The sequence below is a fragment of the Arvicola amphibius genome, chromosome 1, assembly GCF_903992535.2.
Source record: "Arvicola amphibius chromosome 1, mArvAmp1.2, whole genome shotgun sequence".
In the NCBI taxonomy this organism is placed as follows: domain Eukaryota; kingdom Metazoa; phylum Chordata; class Mammalia; order Rodentia; family Cricetidae; genus Arvicola; species Arvicola amphibius.
The window spans coordinates 164,945,947-164,971,590 of record NC_052047.1 but is presented as its reverse complement, the minus strand read 5'-3'; the positions used below and the strand labels follow the sequence as shown (position 1 = coordinate 164,971,590).

The 25,644-nt window shown below is 40.8% G+C and overlaps 1 protein-coding gene across 1 annotated transcript; it reads right to left on the bottom strand.

Moving 5' to 3' along the window:
* Positions 1-11,592: 11,592 nt before the first annotated feature.
* On the bottom strand, positions 11,593-12,040 carry LOC119802572 (ubiquitin-conjugating enzyme E2 L3-like). The gene has a single exon (XM_038313575.1). It carries the CDS (start codon positions 12,038-12,040, stop codon positions 11,627-11,629), a length of 414 nt encoding a protein of 137 aa, XP_038169503.1. The 3' UTR covers positions 11,593-11,626.
* Positions 12,041-25,644: the final 13,604 nt, after the last annotated feature.

Here is a 25,644-nt window from a genome sequence, read left to right as displayed (position 1 = left end):
AAGACTCTCACTTAACTCATGAATCATGCCTCCAGTCCCATATGTTTTATTTCCATATATAATCACTAAAATTTTCTCAGGCAAAAAAAGGGATTACGAATGGAAAAAGTTGAAGAAGCCCTGGTCTAGTACTCTATACCCTTCTGGAAAAAATATTTGAAACGTTGTGACCTTAGAACACCATACATGGGAACTGGCTCCCAAGAGGAAGGAAGTGGAATCTCAGGCCAGATAAGGTTATGGCTTTAACTTCACAACGTTAAAATGGTCAAACAGCCCTAGCAGTCCCACTGGAGAGTGTGAAGAGCACATTGTAGAAACGAATGTTGGATATAAAGCATGACTCTGTTATCTTTAGATAATATGACCTCCTACAAGTGTTAATGGCATGCCACGAGGACTCATTAAGAGAAGAAGAAATTGAAGCAGGGACAGGTCCAGCTGCTGCTCCCACCTTGGAAGATATGTTGTAGCAAGTCCAGTCCAGTGGCATGCTGGCATACCCTGGTTGTTGCTGCTGAAAGCTTGGCCACCTACCAGTAGGTGGCAAACAGCTAGAGCACTCTGGGGTGGGGTAAAACCCATAATTTTGAAGATAGGTATAATCTTTTTGAATACTTTCTTCATGAGCCCATTGGATAATTATTATCCATTATGGCTCTAGTCATAAGTGCAACATTTTGTTCCCGTGATCATAGACAACTTTTTCTGCAGCGGATACCTTTTGGTCAGAATTCATATAAACTAACCCTCAGAATCTATTCACATGCAAAGACATTTTTCATTATCTCTTGACTTAGCTACCTTTCCATTGCTGTGATAAGACACCAAGGCCCAGGCAACTTAGAGAAGAAAGAGTTTATCTGGGGCTTACAGTCTCAGAGGGTTAGAGTCTGTGACTATCCTGGCAGGAGTCATGGTGGCAAGCAGGTAGCATGGTGCTAGAGCGAAGCTGAGAACTTACATTCTGATTCCTAAGCACAAGGCAGAGAAGGAGAGGAAGAAGTGGGGGAAGGAAAAGGGGAACGGAGAGAGAGAAAAAAAATGGCATCTTCTGAAGCTTCAAAGCCTACCCCCAATGTCACTCCTCCTCCAGCAAGGACACAACTCCTAACCCTTCCCAAACAGATGCAACAACTGGGGGACAAGTATTCAAAACTATAAGCCTGTAGGGACCATTCTCATCAAATCATGACATCCTTCTTTCCCAAACACTATCAATTTCTAAATTTTACTAATTTCTATATAACTTTTCATACATTTACCATAGTCTCTGGCTAACCAAACTATTTCCTGCTATTTATAGACCAGTGTAGATAACTCTCTTGGTCATGCCTTCTTCCAATCTGAGTGGACAGCTAGACACAAAATTCTAATGTTCACATGGAGAATCTCCTTTCTACTTGGTTCTTTAAGGCCATGAGTATGCTAAAATGCTGAAATGCAGTACCAACTGGGTATGAAGAACTACTTGGAAACTAGGCATGTTTAGTCACACGTCTTGGGAAATTCTCCATGCTGCTACAGGGAACAGGACAGGGAAAGGAACAGGACAGGGAAAGACATGTAACTACAGCAGAGGTAAGTGGTTTGGATGTCTGAGTCACACGCTATTTGTATCTCCAGAAACTGCTTGAAGTGATCTTGTATATCCTGCTTACAGCGCTGTTGCCCCATAAACCAAGTAACATCTTAGATCAATCACATGCTCACCTAATGTCTCAGGTTTTCAGTTCCAAGGGCACAGGAGCAAGGCCAGCACTTCCCCCAAAAGAATAATACTTATCAACAGAGACTGGCTTCTCCAAACTCCTGAGGGTATTGTTACGCCATTTTTATTTGCTACCGTGTGAACATTCTGACCCGCTGTTTCAAGTGCTGCTTGGTGTGCTGAGTTACATGATCCAGATCAGCTTGCACAAAGTTACATCTGCTTCAGAGTCTCCAATTGCTCTGAAAAATCATTCAAAACTATAGTTTACTCAATAAGTGACTCAAAGAATGCCACGAGAGTATGTTATAGCCAGAATTCAGATGGGTTTGCACGTCTTAGTGACAGAGTCCATAAAATGAAGCAACTTACCCTTTCTCCTCAGGGGAAATCCTGGGGTGTGCTTAGGAACATCACTAAGCTTCAAGGCCCTGAAGGTTACAAGGGCCTATCTTCCTTCCTCTGTCACACATGTGGCAAGGCAAGAGTACTTGCTATTTCCTGTACACACAACCAAAGTCCTTAAAGGAATGAAGGACTCAACTCCCTCATTAGTACACATAGGCATCTGTGTATATGGAATAAGAAGGATAGTGCAGTTGTCTATACCTTTGTCCTAGAGAATGTAAACACAGAAGTTGGAATTATTAGACTGGTCAATGCTATGTTCCCTATTTCTCGCCTTGCAGGTAGTATACTGTCAATTCATACTCAAATGGATGCGTGGCTAGATTAAATAGTTTATGAGGGAAAAGTGGTAAGCACAGGACAACTGGAATGAAGGACATGAAGTATAAATGTAATAACACGTGGAGGAAGTCTCCTAGGACCTTAGTCAGAAGCCTGATCACAAGGACCCCAGAGTCCACATTTTGTCACTTGGACTTTTTTTCTAAAAGGTTTTCTGAAGATGTTGAACAGGTCTATACTTTTTGCTGAAATCTACCTATTTTTCAGAGTTGTTCCCATCACTTTACCTTGGCCATACATGCATGCATATATACCTTCATAAATGCACATACATATCTGTTTTCACATACATACCCCCAGTCTTTATCAGATAGTGTGATGAGAGAACATTTGATACAAATTTTCCTCTCCTGGCATCTGGCACAGAACTTGAATGTAAAAAAGAACGTCAATATTTGTCAAGTAAACAAGTAAAGCCTCAACTAAAATGCCACCTCTAGCTTAAAGCCCTCTTGAATCACCCCATCTAGAAGTGTTCTCCTGAGACCTCGAACTTCACTGTACTCAGTAGGACATTGGTATTTTTTTTTTTTTTTTTGGTTTTTCGAGACAGGGTTTCCCTGTAGTTTCTAGAGCCTGTCCTGGAGCTAGCTCTTGTAGACCAGGCTGGCCTCGAACTCAGAGATCCGCCTGCCTCTGCCTCCAGCATGCATATTTTACAGTTACTTGTTTATGCAAATCCTTGTTTTTTTTTGCTAAGTTAGGAGGGGTTGTCAAATTCATTTTGATATCATGGAAAATAGTGCAATTTCTTACATGAGGAGAATATCAAGTGTGTATTTATTGAGAAAAAAACAAACATGATTATTCTTTATTGTTAATGTTGTGGGTGGCAAAAAATAAGAAGAGAACCATAATTACAAAAATCTATTGTTCATTGGTTACAAATTAGTAAGTTCATTGTAATCCATTAGTTTTTTTTTCTCAAGCTGGAAGACCATATGAGGTATAGAAACTACACTAGAAAGAATTATCAATAAATATATGTCTTTTAAAATAATCTTGGGATAAATCACAACCAAAAAAAGTCACCCTTTTAAAGAATGTAACTTAGTGTTTTTTAGTGTACTCATGAGGCTACTGGGTAGCCACGTCCATCTCATTCCAGACAATTTTCCCAACCACACTGCATGTGGCTCTGGTGTTTGCTGGGTTTCTTCAGACTGTTGTTTTGCTTTGTGTTTTTTGTTCATTTGGTTTTTGCTTTCCTTTTAGCATGCTTTATACTTTTCTGTTGAAAACTGAGTGTGATATATGATATAACAGCGTACTTTTTTCTCACATTTCTGGAAGCTTCAAAGTCAAGCGTTTTTGTTCCAGGCAGCCACCCACTTGCTGGGCCCTCAATTGGAGTTTCCTCTCTGTACACACACATGTCCCGAGGATCCTTGTGTCTGAATTTCTTCCTCACATGAGAGCATCATTCGGGTTGGCTCAGAGTTCATGCAGTGCACTCATTTTCACTTACCTCTTTAAGGGCCCTTTCTTCAAAACACTGAAATTCAGATGGGCTGAGAGTTAGGGCTTCATCATAAAAAATGTGTGTGGGGATAGATATAACCCAAACCACACTGCATATCAACTGTCCTCTTTAAACTGCGTTAGGTACCACCCAGGCTGTAAAGATATTCATCTACAGCTAACCAAATTTTACTCCCAAAGAACGCTAATGGGCTTCAAAAGTGGTCTAAATATCTCAAAGCAATGATAGCCTAGCTTCTTCCTCTGATGTCTTGGAACATTGCTATTATTCATTTCTCTTATTTACGAGTGATAATTATTAAATACAATAGTGGCATTATTGTTTTGAATATACTTTTCCTTCAGATAAGTGTAAGAAAATGATTCATTTTAATTTTGTATGTTTTTATCTAAGACCCATCCATTCTTTGTACAAACCCAAGTTCTCAGTCTGTGTAATTTTACTGCCCTCTGAAGAACTTTCGAAATGACAAATTGCCCCAATTTCCATTAGTCTGACAAAGCTTCTCTTTCTAAAGGACCACTTCACTGGTGCTGAGTTCCATGCTGGCAAGTTTTAATTGTATCATTGCTATCTGTCTTGTCTTCCTGTAGCATCACTCCAGAAGAGCAGTGTGACACACTTCTTAGCCTCCCACCTCTTACAAATAAGGCACTCCACTTACTTCCGTTCAAGATGTTCTGTTGCTTATCTTCTATAGTTTGAATAGGAAATAACTACTGTGTGTGCCTGCATGGGCTCACGTGTGTGCGTGTGTGTGTGTGTGTGCGTGCGCATGTGTGTGTGTGAAAGGAGAGAGACAGAGAGAAAGGAGAGAGAGAGAGAGAGAGAGAGAGAGAGAGAGAGAGAGAGAGAGAGAGAGAGAGAGAGAGAGAGAGAGAGAGAGAGGATATCTTACTTGGGGTTCACTTCTGTGGTCTGTGTTTGTCATCAATTTTCAGACATTCTTAGCCATTCTTATGTCAACCCTATTCTATGCTCTTTCTTTTCTTTTTCTGTCTCTTTATCTCTATTTTGTTTTTTTTTATTGAGTGCAGATTTTTTTCTCACATAATATATCCTGTTATTATTTCCCCTCCCTCAATTCCTCCCAGTCCCCCCCCCCCATCCAGATCCACTCCTTGTCTGTCCTTCATTAGAAAACAAACACACTTCCATCCCCTCTGGCTCTTACACTCTGCTTCCTCTTCCACGTGGGCTCCCTGAGAAAGGAGGGTTTTCATGGAAACATTTCAATTTGGACTGTGTTCCAAGGTCTCTCACTCTCTGCGTAATGTCTGGCTGTGTTTCTCTGTATTGGTTCCCATCTGCGACAGGAGGAAGCTTCTCTGATGATGGATGAATAGGCACTGATTTATGAGTATAGTGGAATCATTCAGAGTGATTTTACTGCTACTTTTTTTTAACAGTAGTAATTGATTTTATTTATGTTACTGGGATGACTAGTCTCTGGTTCTTGGTCAGTCAAGCAGTGTGTGTTACGGGTTCCATCTCGTGGAGTGGGCCTCAAGTCTCTCTCTTCTTGTCTTTATGGTCTGGGATACCTCATGCAGGATGCTTTTGCTTCATTTTGTTTTAAATAATTCCATTCATTAACCTGAGAATTTTACTTTTTAACAGATAAAACATTTCATTGTATAAATTTACCATATTTTCTTTATTCATTCTTCTGCTGAGGGCCATCTGGATTGTTTATAATTTCTTGTTATTACTTATTTTTATTTTATGTGTGTTGGTGTTTTGCCTGCGTGCATGTTTGTGTGAGGGTGTTGGATCTCCCACACAGGAACTAGGGTGACGGAAAGCTATGAGTGGCCCATGTGGGTGCTCAGCCAGGTTCTCTGGAAGAGCAGTCAGTGCTCTTGACCACTGAGCCATCTCTCCAGCTCCCTAATTTCTGGGTCTTACGGACACAGCAGTAATGAATGTGGTTGAGCAAATATCTCTGTGGTAGAAAGAACTGCCTTTTGGATATATGCCCAAGTGTGGTATGGCTAGATCTTGGGGTAGACTGATTCCCATCTTCCTAAGGAACCGCCACACTGATTTCCATAGTGGCTGGACCGGTTTGCAGTCCCAGCAGTTATGGGTTAAGGTTCTCTCCTCTTCCTCTACATTCTCAAGCTGTCACTTGTTTTATTGATCTTAGGCATTCTGCCAGGTGTAAGATGAAATCCCAAAGTAGTTTTGTTTTTCATTTCCCTAATGGCTTAGGATGTTGAACATTTTGTTAATTTTTTTCTCAGCCATCTGAGTTTTCTCTTTTGAGATGTTTTTCTATTTAGATAAATACCCCATTTTAAATTGGGTTATTTGGTTTCTTGATGCCTAGAGTTTTTTTTTTAAGTTCTTTATATATTTTGGATATTAACCCTCTATTGAATGCATAGTTGGAAAAAATCTTGTCCTGTACCGTAGGCTGCCAAAGTGACAAGGTAATATGTTTTCTCAGGAGCCAAGAGAAGTCAGGAGATAGATTAAAGAATCTTAGTTCTACTTCATTAATTCATCTAGTCATTCACTGACCCAACATTCAGTTTAATTTTTGTGTGTGTGAGAATTTATGTGTGTGTACACGCTTGTGTGTGTGTGTGTTTTTGTGTGCATGAGTGTGCAGGTATACCTATGTGTGTGTGTGTGTGTGTGTGTGTGTGTGTGTGTGTGAATGTGGAAAAAAGAGGTTGATGTTGAGTGCCTTCCTTGATTGTACCTTCCTGATCTTTTAGATTTTATTTGTGTACATGTGTGCCTCCTTGTGTATATGTGCACCATATGTGTGTGTGTATGTGTGTGTCTGTGTGTCTGTGTGTGTGCCAGCAGAGGCCAGAAGTGGTGTTAGATCCCCTGGGACTGGAATTAGAGATGCCTCTGAGCCACTATATGAATGCTAGGAACCAAACCTGTGTCTTCTGATAGAACAGTGAACCATCTCTCCATTCCCTCCACATTACTTTTTGAGTGGGTCTCTTGCTGAACTTGGAGGTCAATGATTGGCTAAACTGCCTGGCCAGCAAGCTCCAAGGATCCTCATATTTCTGCCTCTCCAGTACTGAAATTAGAGACATATGCTGGCACTTCTGCCTTTCTCTTGGGTGTTGAGGGTCTGAAATCAGATCCTCATGCTCATACATCAAACATTTTTCTAGCTGAGCCATCTTCCACACTCCTTAAAGTGTAATCTGAGTGATTGTCCACTTTGCCTTGTGATATAGATATGAACAATTTGTATTGATATGGATCTTGGTCTACTGATACAAATTTTAGGGCAATTTTGTTGTATATATATTTCTCCTCTTGATTAAGGTATTGTGATTGTGTAGTTCATTTAAAATGTAATGTGTAATTAAGAAATATAGGCTAATAGATAATCATCTCTAATGGTCAAATTTGTAGTCATGTTAATTAGGTTTTCTAGATATATAGAAACATATTTCAGTTAGATAAGGATTCTTCAAAGCTTTCAAAGATCTTCCAAAATGGCATTTAAAATATTATAACTTAGGACTTTTCATGACAATGAGACACATCTGCTTCTAGAAGCACCAATCTACTTCAAGAGGATGATGGGCATCGAAGAGGCTCCTTATGGAGTTAGTTAGCCATTTGTGCAAGAAACTACTCTTGCCTGGACTGCTTGATGTTATGCTATATAAACTGGACACACAGGATCCACAGAGAAATAACTGCTAAACTTACATAAAGGTGAAATAATCCTTTGGGGTTCCTGCTTCATGAAAGTGTCTGCCAAACATTCTGCAGGACACAGAAGAAAGTGACTGACAAACTGCCAATATAGGCAGAACTGTCTTTGAAATTTCCTGCTTCATGGAAAAGTCTGTTGGATGGGCCCGTAGGCTGAAGATGGATACCCCAATGTTACAGAAGAACTTTGGGTGACTGTTCAGGCAGCGCAATGTCTCTGTCAATTCTAGAGTTTTGGAAGTTGCTTATAATGGACTTCCTGTTAACTTAGGTAATATTATATCCTTCTGGGGTCTTAGATGGAGTTGAAGAATAGATAGTTATAATTATAGTTTTCCTTAGTTACAATAAAAGATAAACTATATAATATATATTTATATGTATTGTAACTGTAATTCTTGCTTGATACCTGTTTTGTTATATGTAATTTTACTGTGTTAAAGTTAAAACCTTCCTTTTTATTTAGACAGAAAAGGGGAGGTGATGTGGGATCCCCCTCTGTATGCTACGAATACCGCTGGTTAATAAAGAAGCTGTTTGGGCCTGTAATAGAGCGAGGAGTATGGGGAGGACTAAACTGAATGCTGGGAGAAAGAAGGTGGAGTCAGGAGAAGCCATGGAGCTGACAAAGGAGAAAGATGTAAGCTGCCAGCTGGAATTTTGCTGGTAGGCCACAACCCTTGTGGTAAAATATAAAATAATGGAAATAGGTTAATTCTAGATGTAAGAGCTAGTTAGCAATATGCGTAAGTGATTGGCCAAACAGTGATTTAAATAATATAGTTTCTGTATGATTATTTCAGGTTTAAGCTGCCGGGAACAAATGAGCAGCTTCTGTCTACAACCTTGGTTTTCCAAGTGTCAGTTTCTGTATGAACTGTGTCCCCTGAGCTTTTCTCAGCAATGACAGTTCCACTACACTGGTAAAGAACCAGGAATTAATAATTCCATCCTCCACTCTTCATTTTCAGGTCTTCATAGAAATCAGTTGGAAGAAAAATTATGTTGAAGCCCACAAGGAGATTCTCAGCTTTTCTATGAAAAGAAATTGATATAGAATTGCTAAAATTATAATTTGCTATCACTACATCTTGCCTTTGAAAGAGAATCAGATGTGTGGTCATGAAAATTCATCAAAAAGTAAAAAAGTACATATAAATGAACAACTTCTGTAGGTTACATATGTTTGTTTTGATGAAGATAGCCAGGGGAGAAGAAATACGTTTACATGTTTTAATTCTTTACCATTAAAAGGATAATTTTAGGACTGAAGATATAGCTCTGTGCTTTCTTACAGCACACAAGGCCCCAGGTTCAATCATAGTACAAAAATAAAAAGAAGAAGAAAAGAAAAAAGGAAGCATCAGTCTACAGGAAGGAAACAGGGACCACCACAGATGGCTTTGTTTTACCCTGAACATGGTTCTTTTTGCCATCTGGAGTCATGCATGAACAGTGGCTCATTCTTCAGTCTGGACTAGTCCTTCAGAAAAGGAAGTATTAACAGAAGCAAATGTATTAATAACAAATAGAAACGCACATCAGTCAAATATTTTGACTCACATTCTTGGCTCCAAATTGTTGAGATGGGAGAACTTGTATCTGTAAATATTCCTGTCTGCTGAAGAGTTAGACAGGATGCTCAAGGCTGATTCTCTGTGTCCAGGGAGGTAACTTAATTTTCTAGTGTATTGCAGTTTGCAGAGGAGCAGTTGTACAAATAAATGTAAGGGTATCTTGCTTTAGGTCACAGCCTTGGGTAAAGCCAGCAGGCATGTCACTCAGTCATCATATTGAGCTGTGTCTCAACCATATTAGGAAAAAGCTCAGACAACTCATAATGAGTTATTTTGTAGTCTGGAATCACTACTAATTTCCCTACCCCCTCTTACTCTCTCTCTGCCTCCCTTCCCTCCATCCCTCTGCACCCCCCTCATTATAGCATGCTTTATTTTTTTAAATTATTCACACCAGGCAAAGGTGAGGTGTTCAATGTCACCAAACGACTGACTGAGGTTTGCTTCCCTAAGTTCTTATGAAAGCAGCTGTGTTGGCTGCTCTACAGAACGAAGGCTCTGGGGGCAGATGCCCTGGTGTCAAATACAGGCTCTACAAATCTGTGATCACTTCTTAAAACAGCTTCCGTTTCTTCTTGTATAAAATGAATGTAATATTTTGAGGGTTTATTGTGCTTATTAACTAAGATAATAGTTGGAATGCTTCCAGCAATACTTGGTTTAACATATGCTAATTTTTGTCACATAATTTGAGTTAAAAAATTACAAAAAGCATTATCCCATGGATATTTATCAATATGAATGAAAGAGATTTCACTTTACATTTTCTAGATTGGGGAGGGCACCAAACATTATGGATGGTATTCAAGAGAGTAGGGTTCCCTAAGCCCCTCTCATTCTTCTGGGGGGTCTAGGATGGAAACTGTGAGGGAAGATGCTCAGTGTTGGGGGTTGAGGTAGGACAGGGACTCCTCAGCAGCCAAGGTCCTCTCTCTTCCTCTTCTCTTCTTGTGCTGTGTGTTCCAGGACTTCTTGTTCCTTGGAGGCTGTGTAGGTCACGAAGTTTACCTCCCTGCTGCTATAGCTATAGCTGTATTCATTGTCATGCCAGGAAATGATATTTACAAAGCCTGCCCCAGTGACACACCTCCTGCAACAATGAACACACCTCCTAATCCATCCCAAACGGTTCCACCAACTGGGAACCAAGTACTCAAACATCTGAGCCTATGGGGGCATTCTCATTGAAACCACCAGATTTAGCAAAAATACCAATCTCTCTCTCTCTCTCTCTCTCTCTCTCTCTCTCTCTCTCTCTCTCTCTCTCTCTCTCTCTCTCTCTCTGTGTGTGTGTGTGTGTGTGTGTGTATTTCTGGTTAATGTGGATATAAATCACTTTGAATATTCTTTCTCTCCCATTGAATTCATACATTACATTTGTGACGATTAAGTGGGTGTTTCTACTTAATTGTTTTGAGAGTCCTAAGAGCTGACTTCTTCACCAGCGCATATTTTGAGAAAGAGCAATGACTACTATTTTCTCCCTTCAGTCCTTCCTTCCACAGTTGTTAATTTTCTGGTAGTATCCGTGTTTCCTGCAACAGGTGACACTTACAGCTAGGAACACCCTGAGCAACAGAAGGCCAATGAGATGAAACTGGCACATTCTTGGCTCTGCCCCCTGCCGCTTTCCCCATCACGTTCAGTTCCCCTGGACTTTTCTTGTGGTGAGGTGGAGTGAACCAATGTGAAAGGGGTCTTACCGATGTGGCAAAGCACTGTTGGAAGTCATTGTTGTTCATGTTGATTTTAATGGAGCATCAAGCAAACTTCTGTTTGGTGTTTGGAAAGTTTTCATTAGTTAAATGTTAAATCTTAAAATACACATACAGAAATCCTACATTTACTTAAAACTAAGTTTGGGATTCTTTGGGGGATATTTAGTGGGTATTTATAACACATTTCAGAGGATGGGACAGTCTTTCTAAACATGTCATTAAAGTCTAAAGCCTAAAACATAAACATATTGATAGAATATCTATTTATCTACATGTTAATAAAATCTAAAATATTTACAAATAAAATAAGGGAAAAATGTGGGAATACACATGACATAAATAAGAATTCTTAGTATAAGAACAGCCCATACATCAATTAACAAATGGTATCCAGTAAAAGACCAATGAATACTGTTGTTGGATTTTTTTTTAGAACATCTGAATTTTTTAATCCTTCTTTACAGGTTACCTAGACCACTTTTGATTAAGAAAACTGTAGAAAGTTAGTAACTGCCACAAGTGGACGCCAGGTGGTGGCACGTGTCAATTTTCCACAGAGTCCTGCTTTGTGGGGTATCTGAATGCACTGCTCGGGGGCTCTGCTCAAACTTGCTGGAATCACTCATGGCAGATTTTAGTCCACAGGTTGCTTTTCCCCATATTTCTTTGTAAACTCTTCAGCATTCTAACAGAATTTTTTACGGTCCTTAGAGTATTCTTCAGCTAGGTCAGCCCGGAGTGGGTGCTCAGGCTGGTGGTCGTTCACCAGTGCTATGAGGGACTGGATTACTTGGTCGGTTTTGGTGGCTGGCTTCCAGTTTTCAGCACTAATTACCGGCAGACAGACCTGCCCCTTCTCATCAATGTTAGGGTGGTAGATCTTGGTTTTAAATGTGATCTTGGGTGGTTTGAATGGATACTCTGCTGGAAAGTTGATTTCAATTCTGAAGGCCCCCTTGTCATATGGAGGGTTGTCAGGAACAATAAGCCCTTGCCAAGTCAACAAATTAGCTTCATCAACCTGGATGCTATGGAAATTTTTCATTCCACATTTGCGGATCTCTTCAAGCTCCTTCATCAGCCTCCTGCTGGCCGCCATCTTGGATCTGGTGCTGCTGCTTTCCCCGTTGTTGGATATTTTTAAAGAGGAAAATGAATTACTTAGTTATTACAGTGAAAATGACTGACAACCAGAAGGAAAATATTGCTCTCTCTTCCTGTCCCTTCCCAGCTTGCACCCAGAATCCTCCCCCCCTCCCCCTGCCTCATCCTCCCGTCTTTGGGGCCACAAAATCCCACAGCTCAGCCTGTTTGGGCTCTGGGGACCTGGAATTGAGTGCACCCAGGCCGGTGGGAGGTCCCCTCCTTCATTTGACTGCCCGGAGCAAGGTAGGCCTTTGTCTGAGAGCTGCTTGGCCTGCAAGGGGACCTGACAGTGTGCAGGAGGATCCATCGTTCTCTGGGGTGAGTGAGGAGTGAGTGCCCGAACCGCGGCCGGAGAGGGACCACCGACTCTCCACAACTCCCCCTGCCACCAGCACACTTCCTGCTCTTCCTGCAGGGGTTATTCTCCCCTGATACTGCCTCTCTCTTCCTGTCCCTTCCCAGCTTGCACCCAGAATCCTCCCCCCCTCCCCCTGCCTCATCCTCCCGTCTTTGGGGCCACAAAATCCCACAGCTCAGCCTGTTTGGGCTCTGGGGACCTGGAATTGAGTGCACCCAGGCCGGTGGGAGGTCCCCTCCTTCATTTGACTGCCCGGAGCAAGGTAGGCCTTTGTCTGAGAGCTGCTTGGCCTGCAAGGGGACCTGACAGTCTGCAGGAGGATCCATCGTTCTTTGGGGAAGAGATGGGCAGGCGCCAATGCAGGAGCTCCTCCAACAACATGAAAGGCAACATGACATCACCACAAGCCAGACATCCCGAAACAACAAGAATTGAACACCCTACCCCAGAAGATATAGAAGAAACCGACATTAAACAGTACTTTATGAAAATAATAGAGGACCTTAAACAGGAGGTAAAAAACTGCCATAAAGAAATGGAGATGACAAACAAAAAGGTAGACGAAATAAATAAATCTCTCAAAGATACCCAAGAAAAACAAGAAAAACAAGAAAAAGCAATCAAACAGGTAAGGGAAACAGTACAAGACCTGATAAATGAAATGGAGGTATTGAAGAAAACACAATCTGAGGGACGACTGGAAATGGAAACTCTGAGTAAACGAACAGAAACTTCAGAGACAAGTATTTCCAACCGAATACAAGAGATGGAAGAAAGAATCTCGGACTCTGAAGATACTATAGAGGAAATAAACTCACAGATTAAAGAACTAAACAAATCTAACAAATTCTTAACACAAAACAATCAGGAAATCTGGGACACCATGAAAAGACCAAACCTAAGAATAATTGGGGTAGAAGAAGGAGAAGAATTACAACTCAAAGGCCCAGAAAACATATTCAACAAAATTATAGAAGAAAACTTCCCCAACCTAAAGAAGGATGTTCCTATGAAGGTACAAGAAGCCTACAGAACACCAAATAGACTGGATCAAAAGAAAGCATCCCCACGCCATATAATAATCAAAACACAAAACATACAGAATAAAGAACAGATATTAAGAGCTGCAAAGGAAAAAGGTCAAGTAACATATAAAGGGAAACCTATCAGAATTACACCTGATTTCTCAATGGAAACCATGAAAGCCAGAAGAGCTTGGATAGATGTGCTACAGACACTTAGGGAACATGGATGCAAGCCTAGACTATTATACCCAGCAAAGCTTGCATTCACCATTGATGGAGAAAACAAGATATTCCAGGACAAAAACAGATTTAAACAATACGCAGCCACAAATCCAGCCTTGCAGAAAGTAATAGAAGGAAAATCACAAACCAAGGAGTCCAACAACGCCGACAATAACTCAAGCATCTAGTGACCCTTCACCAGCACAACTAGAAGAAGGGAAACACACAAACTCTACTACTAAAAATGACTGAAGTTAACAACCACTGGTCATTAATATCACTTAATATCAATGGACTCAATTCACCTATAAAAAGGCACAGGCTAAGAGACTGGATACGAAAACAGAATCCAACATTTTGCTGTTTACAAGAAACACACCTCAACCACAAAGACAGGCACCTACTCAGAGTAAAGGGTTGGGAAAAGGTTTATCAAGCAAATGGCCCTAAGAAACAAGCGGGTGTGGCCATACTAATTTCCAACAAAGTTGACTTCAAACTAAAATCAATCAGAAGAGATGGAAAGGGACACTTTATACTCATAACAGGAAAAATCCTTCAGAATGAAGTCTCAATCCTGAATATCTATGCCCCTAATATAAAAGCTCCCACTTATGTAAAAGAAACACTTCTAGAACTCAAGGCAGCCATCAAACCACACACACTAATAGTTGGAGACTTCAACACTCCTCTCTCACCAATGGACAGGTCAATCAGACAGAAACCTAACAGAGAATTGAAAGACTTAATGGAGGTAATGAACCAAATGGACTTAACAGACATCTATAGAACATTCCACCCAAATAGGAAAGAATATACCTTCTTCTCTGCGGCTCATGGAACCTTTTCGAAAATTGACCATATACTTGGTAACAAAGCAAACTTCCACAGTTACAAAAAAATATTAGTAACCACCTGTGTCTTATCGGATCACCATGGATTAAAATTAGAATTCAACAACAATGCTACCCCCAGAAGGCCCACAAACTCATGGAAACTGAACAGTCAACTACTGACCCACACCTGGGTCAAGGAAGAAATAAAGAAAGAAATTAAAGTCTTTCTTGAATTTAATGAAAACAAAGACACAACATACTCAAACCTATGGGACACAATGAAAGCAGTGCTAAGAGGAAAGTTCATAGCACTAAGTGCCCACTTAAAGAAAACGGAGAAAGCACTCATTGGTGACTTAACAGCACACCTGAAAGCTCTGGAAAAAAAAGAAGCAGACTCACCTAGGAGAAGTAGAAGACTGGAAATAATCAAACTGAGGGCAGAAATCAACAAAATAGAAACACAGAAAACAATCCAAAGAATCAATGAAACAAGAAGCTGGTTCTTGGAGAAAATCAACAAGATTGACAAACCCTTAGCCAAACTAATCAAACGGCAGAGGGAGAACACGCAAATTAACAAGATCAGAAATGAAAAGGGGGACATAACCACAGACACAGAGGAAATTCAGAAAATCATTAGATCTTACTACAAAAGCCTGTATGCCACAAAATTGGAAAATGTAAAAGAAATGGACAGTTTTTTAGATAAATACCATATACCAAAGTTAAACCAGGACCAGGTAAATGCTCTAAATCGTCCTGTTAGTCGCGAAGAATTAGAAACTGTTATCAGAAACCTCCCTACCAAAAAGAGCCCAGGACCAGATGGTTTCAATGCGGAATTCTACCAGAACTTCCAAGAAGACCTAATACCTATACTCCTTAAGGTATTTCATAATATAGAAACACAAGAGTCACTTCCAAATTCCTTCTATGAAGCTACAGTTACCCTGATACCTAAACCACACAAAGACTCAACCAAGAAAGAGAATTACAGGCCAATCTCACTCATGAACATTGACGCAAAAATTCTCAATAAAATACTGGCAAACCGAATCCAAGAACACATTAGAAAAATTATCCATTACGATCAAGTAGGCTTCATCCCAGAGATGCAGGGCTGGTTCAACATACGAAAATCTATTAATGTAATCCATCATATAAACAAACTGAAGGAAAAAAACCATATGGTCATCTCATTAGATGCTGAAAAAGCATTTGACAAAATTCAGCACCCTTTTATGATAAAGGTCTTGGAGAGATTAGGGATACAAGGGTCATTCCTAAATATAATAAAAGCTATTTACAGCAAGCCGACAGCTAACATCAAATTAAACGGAGAGAAACTCAAGGCTATCCCACTAAATTCAGGAACACGACAAGGCTGTCCACTCTCTCCTTATCTCTTCAATATAGTGCTTGAAGTTCTAGCAATAGCAATAAGACAACATAAGGGAATCAAGGGGATTCAATTTGGAAAGGAAGAAGTTAAACTTTCATTATTTGCAGATGATATGATAGTATACATAAGCGACCCCAAAAACTCCACCAAAGAACTCCTACAGCTGATAAACTCCTTCAGTAACGTGGCAGGATACAAGATCAACTCCAAAAAATCAGTCGCCCTCCTATACACAAAGGATAAGGAAGCAGAGAGGGAAATCAGAGAAGTATCACCTTTCACAATAGCCACAAATAGCATAAGATATCTGGGAGTATCGCTAACCAAGGAAGTGAAGGATTTATTTGACAAGAACTTTAAGTCTTTGAAGAAAGAAATTGAAGAGGATACCAGAAAATGGAAGGATCTCCCCTGCTCGTGGATTGGGAGGATCAACATAGTAAAAATGGCAATTCTACCAAAAGCAATCTATAGATTCAATGCAATCCCAATCAAGGTCCCATTAAAATTCTTCACAGAGATTGAGAGGACAATAATCAACTTTATATGGAAAAACAAGAAACCCAGGATAGCCAAAAAAATCTTATACAATAAAGGTACTTCTGGAGGCATTACCATCCCTGACTTCAAACTCTATTACAAAGCTACAGTATTGAAAACGGCTTGGTATTGGCATAATAACAGAGAAGTTGACCAATGGAATCGTATAGAAGACCCGGATCTTAAACCACAAACCTATGAACACCTGATTTTTGATAAAGGAGCCAAAAGTACACAATGGAAGAAAGAGGGCATCTTCAACAAATGGTGCTGGCATAACTGGATGTCAACCTGTAGAAGAATGAAAGTAGATCCATATCTATCACCATGCACAAAACTCAAGTCCAAATGGATTAAAGACCTCAATATTAATTTGAACACATTGAGCTTGATAGAGGAGAAAGTGGGAAGTACTCTACAACAAATGGGCACAGGGACCCGTTTCCTATGCATAACCCCAGCTGCACAGACTTTAAGGGCAACATTGAATAAATGGGACCTCCTGAAGTTGAGCAGCTTCTGTAAAGCAAAGGACATTGTCACTAAGACACAAAGGCAGCCTACTGACTGGGAAAAGATCTTCACCAACCCTGCAACTGACAAAGGTCTGATCTCTAAAATATATAAGGAACTCAAGAGACTAGACGGTAAAATGCCAATTAACCCAATTAAAAAATGGGGCGCTGAACTGAACAGAGAATTCTCAACAGAAGAAGTTCGAATGGCCAAAAGACACTTAAGGTCATGCTCAACCTCCCTAGCTATCAGGGAAATGCAAATCAAAACAACTTTGAGATATCATCTTACACCTGTCAGATTGGCTAAAATCCAAAACACCAATAATAACCTTTGCTGGAGAGGTTGTGGGGTAAGGGGCACACTCATCCATTGCTGGTGGGAATGCAAACTTATGCAACCACTTTGGAAAGCAGTGTGGCGGTTTCTCAGGAAATTCGGGATCAACCTACCCCAGGACCCAGCAATTCCACTATTGGGAATCTACCCAAGAGATGCCCAATCATACAACAAAAGCATATGCTCATCTATGTTCATAGCAGCATTATTTGTAATAGCCAGATCCTGGAGACAGCCTAGATGCCCTTCAGTGGAAGAATGGATGAAGAAACTGTGGAATATATACATGCTAGAATACTACTCAGTGGTAAAAAACAATGACATCTTGAATTTTGCAGGCAAATGGATGGAAATAGAAAACACTATTCTGAGTGAGGTAACCCAGACCCATAAAGATGAACATGGGATGTACTCACTCATATTCGGTTTCTAGCCATGATTAAAGGACATCGAGCCTATAAGTTTGGGATCCTTGAGAAGATAATAAGAAGGTGAACTCCCAAAAAAGATATAGTAATCCTCCTGGATATTGGAAGTAGACACGATCGCCAGGCAAAATTGGGAACTTGAGGGTTGGGCAAGACTGGGCCAAGGGAAGATGGGGAGAGAAAAGTGTGAAGGGGAGAGCGGGGGGAGCTCGGAGGAATGGGGTGCTTGGGATATAGGAAGGGTGGATATGAGAGCAGGGAAGCATATATCTTAATTTAAGGAGCTACCTGAGGGTTGTCAAGAGACTTGACCCTAGAGGGGTTCCCAGGTGTCCAGGGAGACGCCCCCAGTTAGTTCCTTGGGCAGCTGAGGAGAGGGAGCCTGAAAAGGCCAGTTCCTATAGCCATACTGATGAATTTCTTGCATATCACCATAGAATCTCCACCTGACGATAGATGAAGAAAATGACAGAGCCCCACCTTGGAGCACCGGACTGAGCTCCCAAGGTCCTGATGAGGAGCAGAAGGAGAGAGAACATGAGAAAGAAAGTCAGGACCGTGAGGGAACCTCCAGCTGGCGACAGATGGGGAAGGTGACTGAGCCCCACATTGGAGCACTGGACTGAGCTCCCAAGGTCCCGATGAGGAGCAGAAGGAGCGAGAACATGAGGGAGAAAGTCAGGAACGAGAGGGGTGCGTTCACTCATGGAAACGGTGGGACAGAACTAATGGGAGATCACCAACTCCAGTTGGAATGGGACTGATGGATCATGCGACCAAACCCGTCTCTCTGAGTGTGGCCAACAGCGGGGGCTGACTGAGAAGCAAAGGACAATGGCTCTGGGCTCTGATTGTTCTTCATGGACGGGCTCTGTGGGAGCCTTCTCAGCTTGGTTGATCACCTTCCTGGACCTGGGGGGAGTTGGGAGGACCTTGGTCTTAGCGTAGAGTGGGGAACCCTGATGGCTCCTTGGCCTTGAGAGGGAGGGAGGGGAGGTATGGGTGGAGGGGAGGGGAGGGAAGGGGGAGAAGGAGGGGAGAGAAGGGGGAGAAGGAGGGGAGGGAGGGGGGAGGAGGAGGGAAGGAGATGGAAATTTTTAAATATAAAAAAAATAAACCATGAGAAAAAGGAAAAAAAAAACCCCCCAAAAAATAAAATAAAACTCTTTCCTTTTCTCTCAACCATAAAAAAAAAAAAGAAAAAAAAAAACAGAAGGAAAATATTGTTGGAGAATGGATCAAGATAAGGAGAAAATGCAGAATATAGTCCAACTGGGTTAGAACATTGACATTTATTGTTGATGACATCAACTGACATCATAATTAAAAACCCACAATTGATCAAGTCAAACACCAACAAGAGCAATGCATCATACAACTTGTTTTCCTTCAAAGAAAGATAGAGTGGTGATTTGGCAAGGGGTCTGGGACATAGACGATAGCACAACACCAGAAGAGAATGATCTCAAGTTGTCATAGAAACTTCTTGTTGAAGTACAGTCTTCTTGATTCTCTTGATAATGGAGGTTTGATTCAGGCAATAATTAATGCTCTGTGACTCTGTTGCCTCGCCTGTTCTGGGTGTGGTCAGTACGCTTGGAGGAGACTCGTGGGCCTGGCAGCTGTTTTGCAACTTCTCTTTAGGGAGATGTTTTATATCAATACTGTGCCAGGTGTTCTAAGACAAAGTGGAGATGCAGCGTGTCAGCAAAAAGTAAGTCTCACATGATTCTATGTTATGGAAGAAGACGGTAAAGAGGTAAGCAAAGAAAGAAAGAGATACACTTACCTTTCTGACAAAGGATAACATAGGGTTGTGTAATGGAGATAAGAAGCTGGTGCATAAGGACAACCTGACATAGGACAGTCAAGGGTGAGCTTCTGGGGATAAAATGTGATAGATGAGAAATGTCCATTCAGAAAGTGCAGGGCTGTGGGGTCCAGAAAGCTCGCTCAAAAACCATGGCACACTAAAATCCAAAAAAAAGTCTAATATGGAAACAATCCCAGGGAACTCTGCAAGCAGAAAATGATAGAACTGTGTGGTGAGAGAATAGAATAATCTAAAAGGAGATGTGGAAAATACACAGCCACATTCATATAAGGCAATGTTAGCTTACAGTGACTTAGACTTGTATTTCAAGAGCCACAAGAAGCCATTGCATTGTGTTATGCTGAGATATATTTGATGTGACTACCATTCTCTGGCTTCTACAAGGAAAATGAATGGTAGCAGAAAAAAATAATGTAGAGCCGAGCGTCCGATTGAGGGTGCCAAAAATGGAAGTAATTGGAGAAAAGTGAACAAAAGCGAAGACTCATTTTGAAGAAAGGATGAATAGGTGTTTTGTTTGTGTTTGTAACAAACAGTGGGTTGGCAGAATGGAGATGAAGGCGCTATCCAAAATGAGAACATATGAAAATAGCTAGCTTTTAGTGTAGAATATTAACTATAGCTAGTGCAGTGTGGCATGCTTATTCCTCTTACCTGAAATTTTACATAATTTGAGAAACATTTCCTTAATTCTCTGTCCATCCTGGTAACCACACTTCACCTTTGCTTCTGCTAGAAGATACCTTTGAAGATAACACATATGGCACACAGCACTATGTAGTTTGGAAACTTTATTAGCCTGTTTTCTGTTGCTGTAACATATGCCAGAAGCTGGGTACTTAAAAAAAAAAAAAGATATTTGTTTGGCTCAAAATTCTGGGGGTTCAAGCTCTGGTGAGGATAAGTCTTCCAGCTAGAACACAGCATGGGAGAAGTGAGTGGAAGGAAAGTCCCGTGTCAAGACAGGATGCCAGATGATTTGGGGGCCAGACTGGTTCTATTTATAGAGCTCATTTTTTCCAGGAATTAGCTCACTGTGTGAGATCAGCAATAGTGCTTCCGACCATTGTACCCCCTTCCCTATCTTATATTTAGTTCTATCTCTTAAGGATTCCAATACTATCAACATTACCACACTGGTGGCTCATGGACCTTTGGGGAATCTCTCAGGGTATATTGTCAGAGAAAAGGTCCAATAGAATCATGATACCCTCTTCTCCCACAGGACATCTGCCACTACACACTTAGCTTTTCTTAATGGAATTTTGAAGAGATGATGTTTATTTTCTTCATTGGCATCAGAATCTCCTCTATAATGCCTCTTGTTCAAGTCCTCCATTTGTCCTGAAGAGACGGCATCAGTCATATCCTTCCTATGACACGGATGATGAGCACCACAGGTTTTCGGGGTGTTTCTTGGTGAAATGTGTATGAGACAACTGTATCGTTTATAAAAACTCTAGTGTGTTATTACACAAACACATAGAAATGTGCACACACACATACAGAGAGGAAAGACAGACAGACAGAGAGAGAGAGAGAGAGAGAGAGAGAGAGAGAGAGAGAGAGAGAGAGAGAGAGAGAGAGAATAGTTGACGAGAGGTAGGATGAAAAGCAAGACCTAAAGGTGACAAGGAATGAACCTGAATGTGGTGCCCATGATAAAGAGAAGGAAGACGGGGCAGTTGGCAAACTAAGACACTGCTAGAGGAAGAATAAATCTTTACAAATTTTCTGAGGAGCTACTCAGTATAGAGAGCAAACACACGAATGCATGGCCAACTTTTAATCCACAAGTTTGTAAATTTAGTCATTGCACATGCACACACAGATTTAGTTACATGAAAGTTAAGACTTTTTTATAGTGATGATGAATAGTAAATAATAATCACCTAACAATGTCAGACACTTTGTGAACCACTCAGTAAAATGTTCTCCTGTTATTAGCTATCCCATTGTAGAATATTTCATGATATAAAAAATGTTTTCACTGCTGGGGATGTAGCTTGCTTAGTGCAGATGAGACCCTGGCTTCCATTCCCAGTGCTACATTAGACAAGGTGTGATAATGCACGTCTGTGATCACATCACTGGGGAGATGGAGACAGAAGAATCAGAAATCAAATGCACAGCAAATTTTAAGGCAACTGGGATATACAAGACTTTATCTCAAGTAAAGTTAATGTTGCTGAGCAAAACATCCCTTACAAATAGCATATACATGGTGATTAAGTAACAATACAAAAGATTAGGTTTTATTAATAGTGTTGGTATTATGGTTGTCCTTCTATTGTTCATCTCCTCCTTTCTTTTCTTTCTCCTTTCTTTCTTCCCCTATAAATTTAAAAAATTAAGGAAAAAATTTCTACTGTTGATGATCGACTCCATCAGGACTTCTATGGCAGGTGATGGCATACATATGGGCAAGTCTAACAACAAATAGGGAATTAGCCATGCAGAGAAAATAGACATTCATATTTAGCAAATAAATGCTGTGTAACATTTGTTCTAAAATGTGTTTTCTTACTTAGATCGCAAAAGATTATAAGTAGAGATTCGGGCTGCACTGAGGTTCCCGTTAGAGTCCAAACTGACTCTGCTCTTTGCTCAGGCAGAGTGAAGGACAATATACAGAAATTTGACTGAGGGGTTCAATTGAGCCTATGTGCATATTGTTTGTCTACATTAGTAGAAAAGAACACAGAAATTAGAGGTCTAAAACCCCTCCTTGCAAAGCAAAGGTGATGCCTTCAGTTTTCTATCCAAGTGTCTTGTAGAAGCTGAAATTCTGTTTAAGACTGAATGTAAACATGTGGCATACTTAGGGAACCTGTGAGGTGTATCATTTCACACTCATTTCCTGCCTCCTGGCCTTTCTTTTTCTGCCTCTCTTCTCTGAATGGTACCTGGTCCCAAGTCTTCTAGGGAAAAAAAGAACAAAAACAAGTGAGTCTGTTAAAAGTTACCACATGGACAGAAGATAAAAATCTCTATATTCATCTATCTTCCCAGAGTCTAGAGAGATAGCTCAGTTGGTAACTGCTTGCCTTGCAAACATAATGTACCCACGTTAAAAAAAATGTTTCTGGAGAGACAGAGACAGGCAGATGTATGGGGTTTGCCTGTCAGCCAGCCTAGCCTACTTGGTAGGGTTCCAAGTTAGCGAGAGGTCCTGCACACCTCCAAAAAGGTACACAATGCCCGAACAACATCTATGACTCTGTTTGGCCCTATACTTTATACCTGCAGGTATATACACAAGAGAGAGAGAGAAAGAGAGAGAGAGAGAGAGAGAGAGAGAGAGAGAGAGAGAGGGAGGGAGGGAGGGGGGGAGAGAGAGAGGGAGAGAGAGAGAGAGAGAGAGAGAGAGAGAGAGAGAGAGAGAGAGAGAGAGAGAGAGCCTACTCACCCAATCAGATAATATATTACACTGTTGTTCATTACAGTCACGTCAACCTTTGTCTTTGGTAAGCTCCAATTGATGGGATGAGCAGACACATGCACCTTGGGTAGATCAAGCATGGTTGAATTAACCAACGGCTCTAAAAAAAAACCCCAACACAATTATAACATACCTCAGCGAAGAGCAGATTCATCCCCAAAAGTTGCAGGTTCGATCTTCCAAAATTCTTACCACAAAGTTCTTCTTGACAGTGGACACGACTGCGTAGGGATTTCAACCAGTCCTCCTGGAGGCAGGAACCTTAGACTTGTGTAACAAGACTGGAGGAGCTCTCCGCGAAGATGCATCCTAATCTCTGTCCAGCTCCTCACTGCAGCCAGGAGCCCTCACTAAACTCACCTTTGCACGTCAGAACTAAATGAAGACCAGCAAAATCAACGTATACAAAAATGATTTATTCTGAGCTTTCTGTGCCGAGAGGTAGCCACAATTGCTTGCATTTGGGCAGAAATTCAAAGGCAGCGGTAAGAGTGGAAAAATATTATCCCCTGACTGGGGATTGTTAGCACAGGGTGATGCAGGCAGGCTAGGACAAAATGAGTGAACCTGTCATTTAATGAAGCCCTGGCCAGGTGGGATCAGTTACTATATGGGGCATTGTGTGGCTTCTGAGACTGTCACTGGAGGGAGTATGCAGCCTCCTATAAGTCTGACTAATAATAGACTGTCCTTTTCCAGGCTGGTAGATTCCCTGAGCAGATTGGTACAGATTGTGGTCCCCAGTTCTACTGTTATAAGTGATCTGACCATTGTTCATTTGCATACCCAGTATTTCAATACAGCAATATGGTTGCAAGGGTACTGTAAACCCAGGCATGGGCAGTCCCATCCATTGCCCCTGACCTTCCAGACTGCCGCATCCTACTCCAAATAGTTTCTTAGACTTAGGCCAGCAGAGCCAGAATAGGTGTTTCCTCAAAGTCCCTGGGAATCATACAACCAAATCTTTAAGTCTGATGTAAAATTTTCTGCAATTGGAGAAATAGATTGAGCCAGAAAAGCAAAACAAACAAGTGGTCACTGTTATTTCTACCAAACTACCTTCATGACCATCCTATTTTATCTGCAAACCTTAATCTTTGAGACTGTTCTCACTGTGTTCAGGTTCAGGATTGCATCATCCAAATAAAGCTATTAATGCCACTACAGTGATGAGTTGGGCAGCTTGCTGAAGGGCTCGATGACATAATGTTCCTACAGGCAAACTGCCCTTATATAGGACACTATGTGCAGAGCTCAGAGGTAATTCTGGGAATTGTGGAGGTGCTGCTTACATTCTGGGTGTGGGAGTTTGATTTGAAGGATGCTGATGTCCCTTGAAGGGAAATGAGCCAGTCATTCTCCCTTAGGGTTTGTTAGAACAGGAAGAGACTGTCAATATTGAACTGATTTTCACACATAGTTTGAAACCATCCCCCTTTGGTGGCTCTCAGTAACTTTCTCTTGAATAATAAGTCAGTGAGTAAACTTTGAAAGTTCCATCTTCCCATTCAGGTAGAAACACGTCTTCTTGAATCACCTGGGGTGATTTCTTTTCTCCCTGAGATGCCCAAGATATTCTATGAATTCCATGCCTCAAATAATTTCAAATGAGAATGAAGTCAAGCTAGTTTGAACTCAGTCTAGTCAGGTGTCTGTGATAAGCCTTCTTCTCGGGACTGCCATCTTCCTTAACGTCAAGGGGAGCATTTCACTCTTGGTCGGTGACTAGGGAACTGTATTATCTCTAGATAATGCTCAAACAACTTCACAAGAGCTATGAAGAAAACAAAACAAAAATATGATGAATATTTTTATTGTTTAAAAGTATAGTGGAGAACGGGCATGTCCCATAGACTAGGCTGAAGTGAGAAGACAGAAAGGAAACATTATATAAGAGGAGAAAAATAGTTTCATTCTATAAAATATGAATTACAATAACCAAAAGAAATAGTTTAATTTCCTTTTATAAAAAGAAAATATTGATCACTTTCTTTCTGTGAATGAACCTCATTCTAAATAAATCTAGAAGGTTAAATCAAAAAAGGTAAATTAAATAAAAGTAAATAAACTTGGGGTGGTGATGTCTGCCTGTAATCCCAGCACCAAGGAGGCTGAGGCAGGAGGATTGAGACTAGAGACCATCCTGGGCTACAGGGCATGGTCTTCTCTCAAAAAGCAAACAACAACAACAACAACAACAACAACAAACAAACCCATGAACACCAAGAGCAAAAGATAAGCAAAAAATACTCCCCAAACTTGAGTAGATATTGCGTGTTAATGTAAAACAAGAAAATTCAGGGTCAAAGCAAATAAAACAGAGCATAGGCTATAATTTAAAATCAAGATGCCTCCTGGCAAAGGGGATAAAGGAAAGGGACTCACTCACATGGTTGGAGAAAGTAAGTTCTTCCAGCCCCCTTCCACTATTTCAGCCACAAAAAACTCGCCTGGTAGCACACTCTTCTTTGCAATGTGATTTCTGCTCACTAGGCATGGCTTCTACACTGCAAGATACAATTCATCATCTTTAGGGATTGCCTTTCTTAAATGATACTTCTAAAACTGTCACTTCTTTTAATTTTCTATTACTGCAAAACACATTACCA

Excerpts from the sequence above, each read along its gene's own strand:
- LOC119802572 (XM_038313575.1), bottom strand. The coding sequence starts at position 12,040 with ATGGCGGCCAGCAGGAGGCTGATGAAGGAGCTTGAAGAGATCCGCAAA.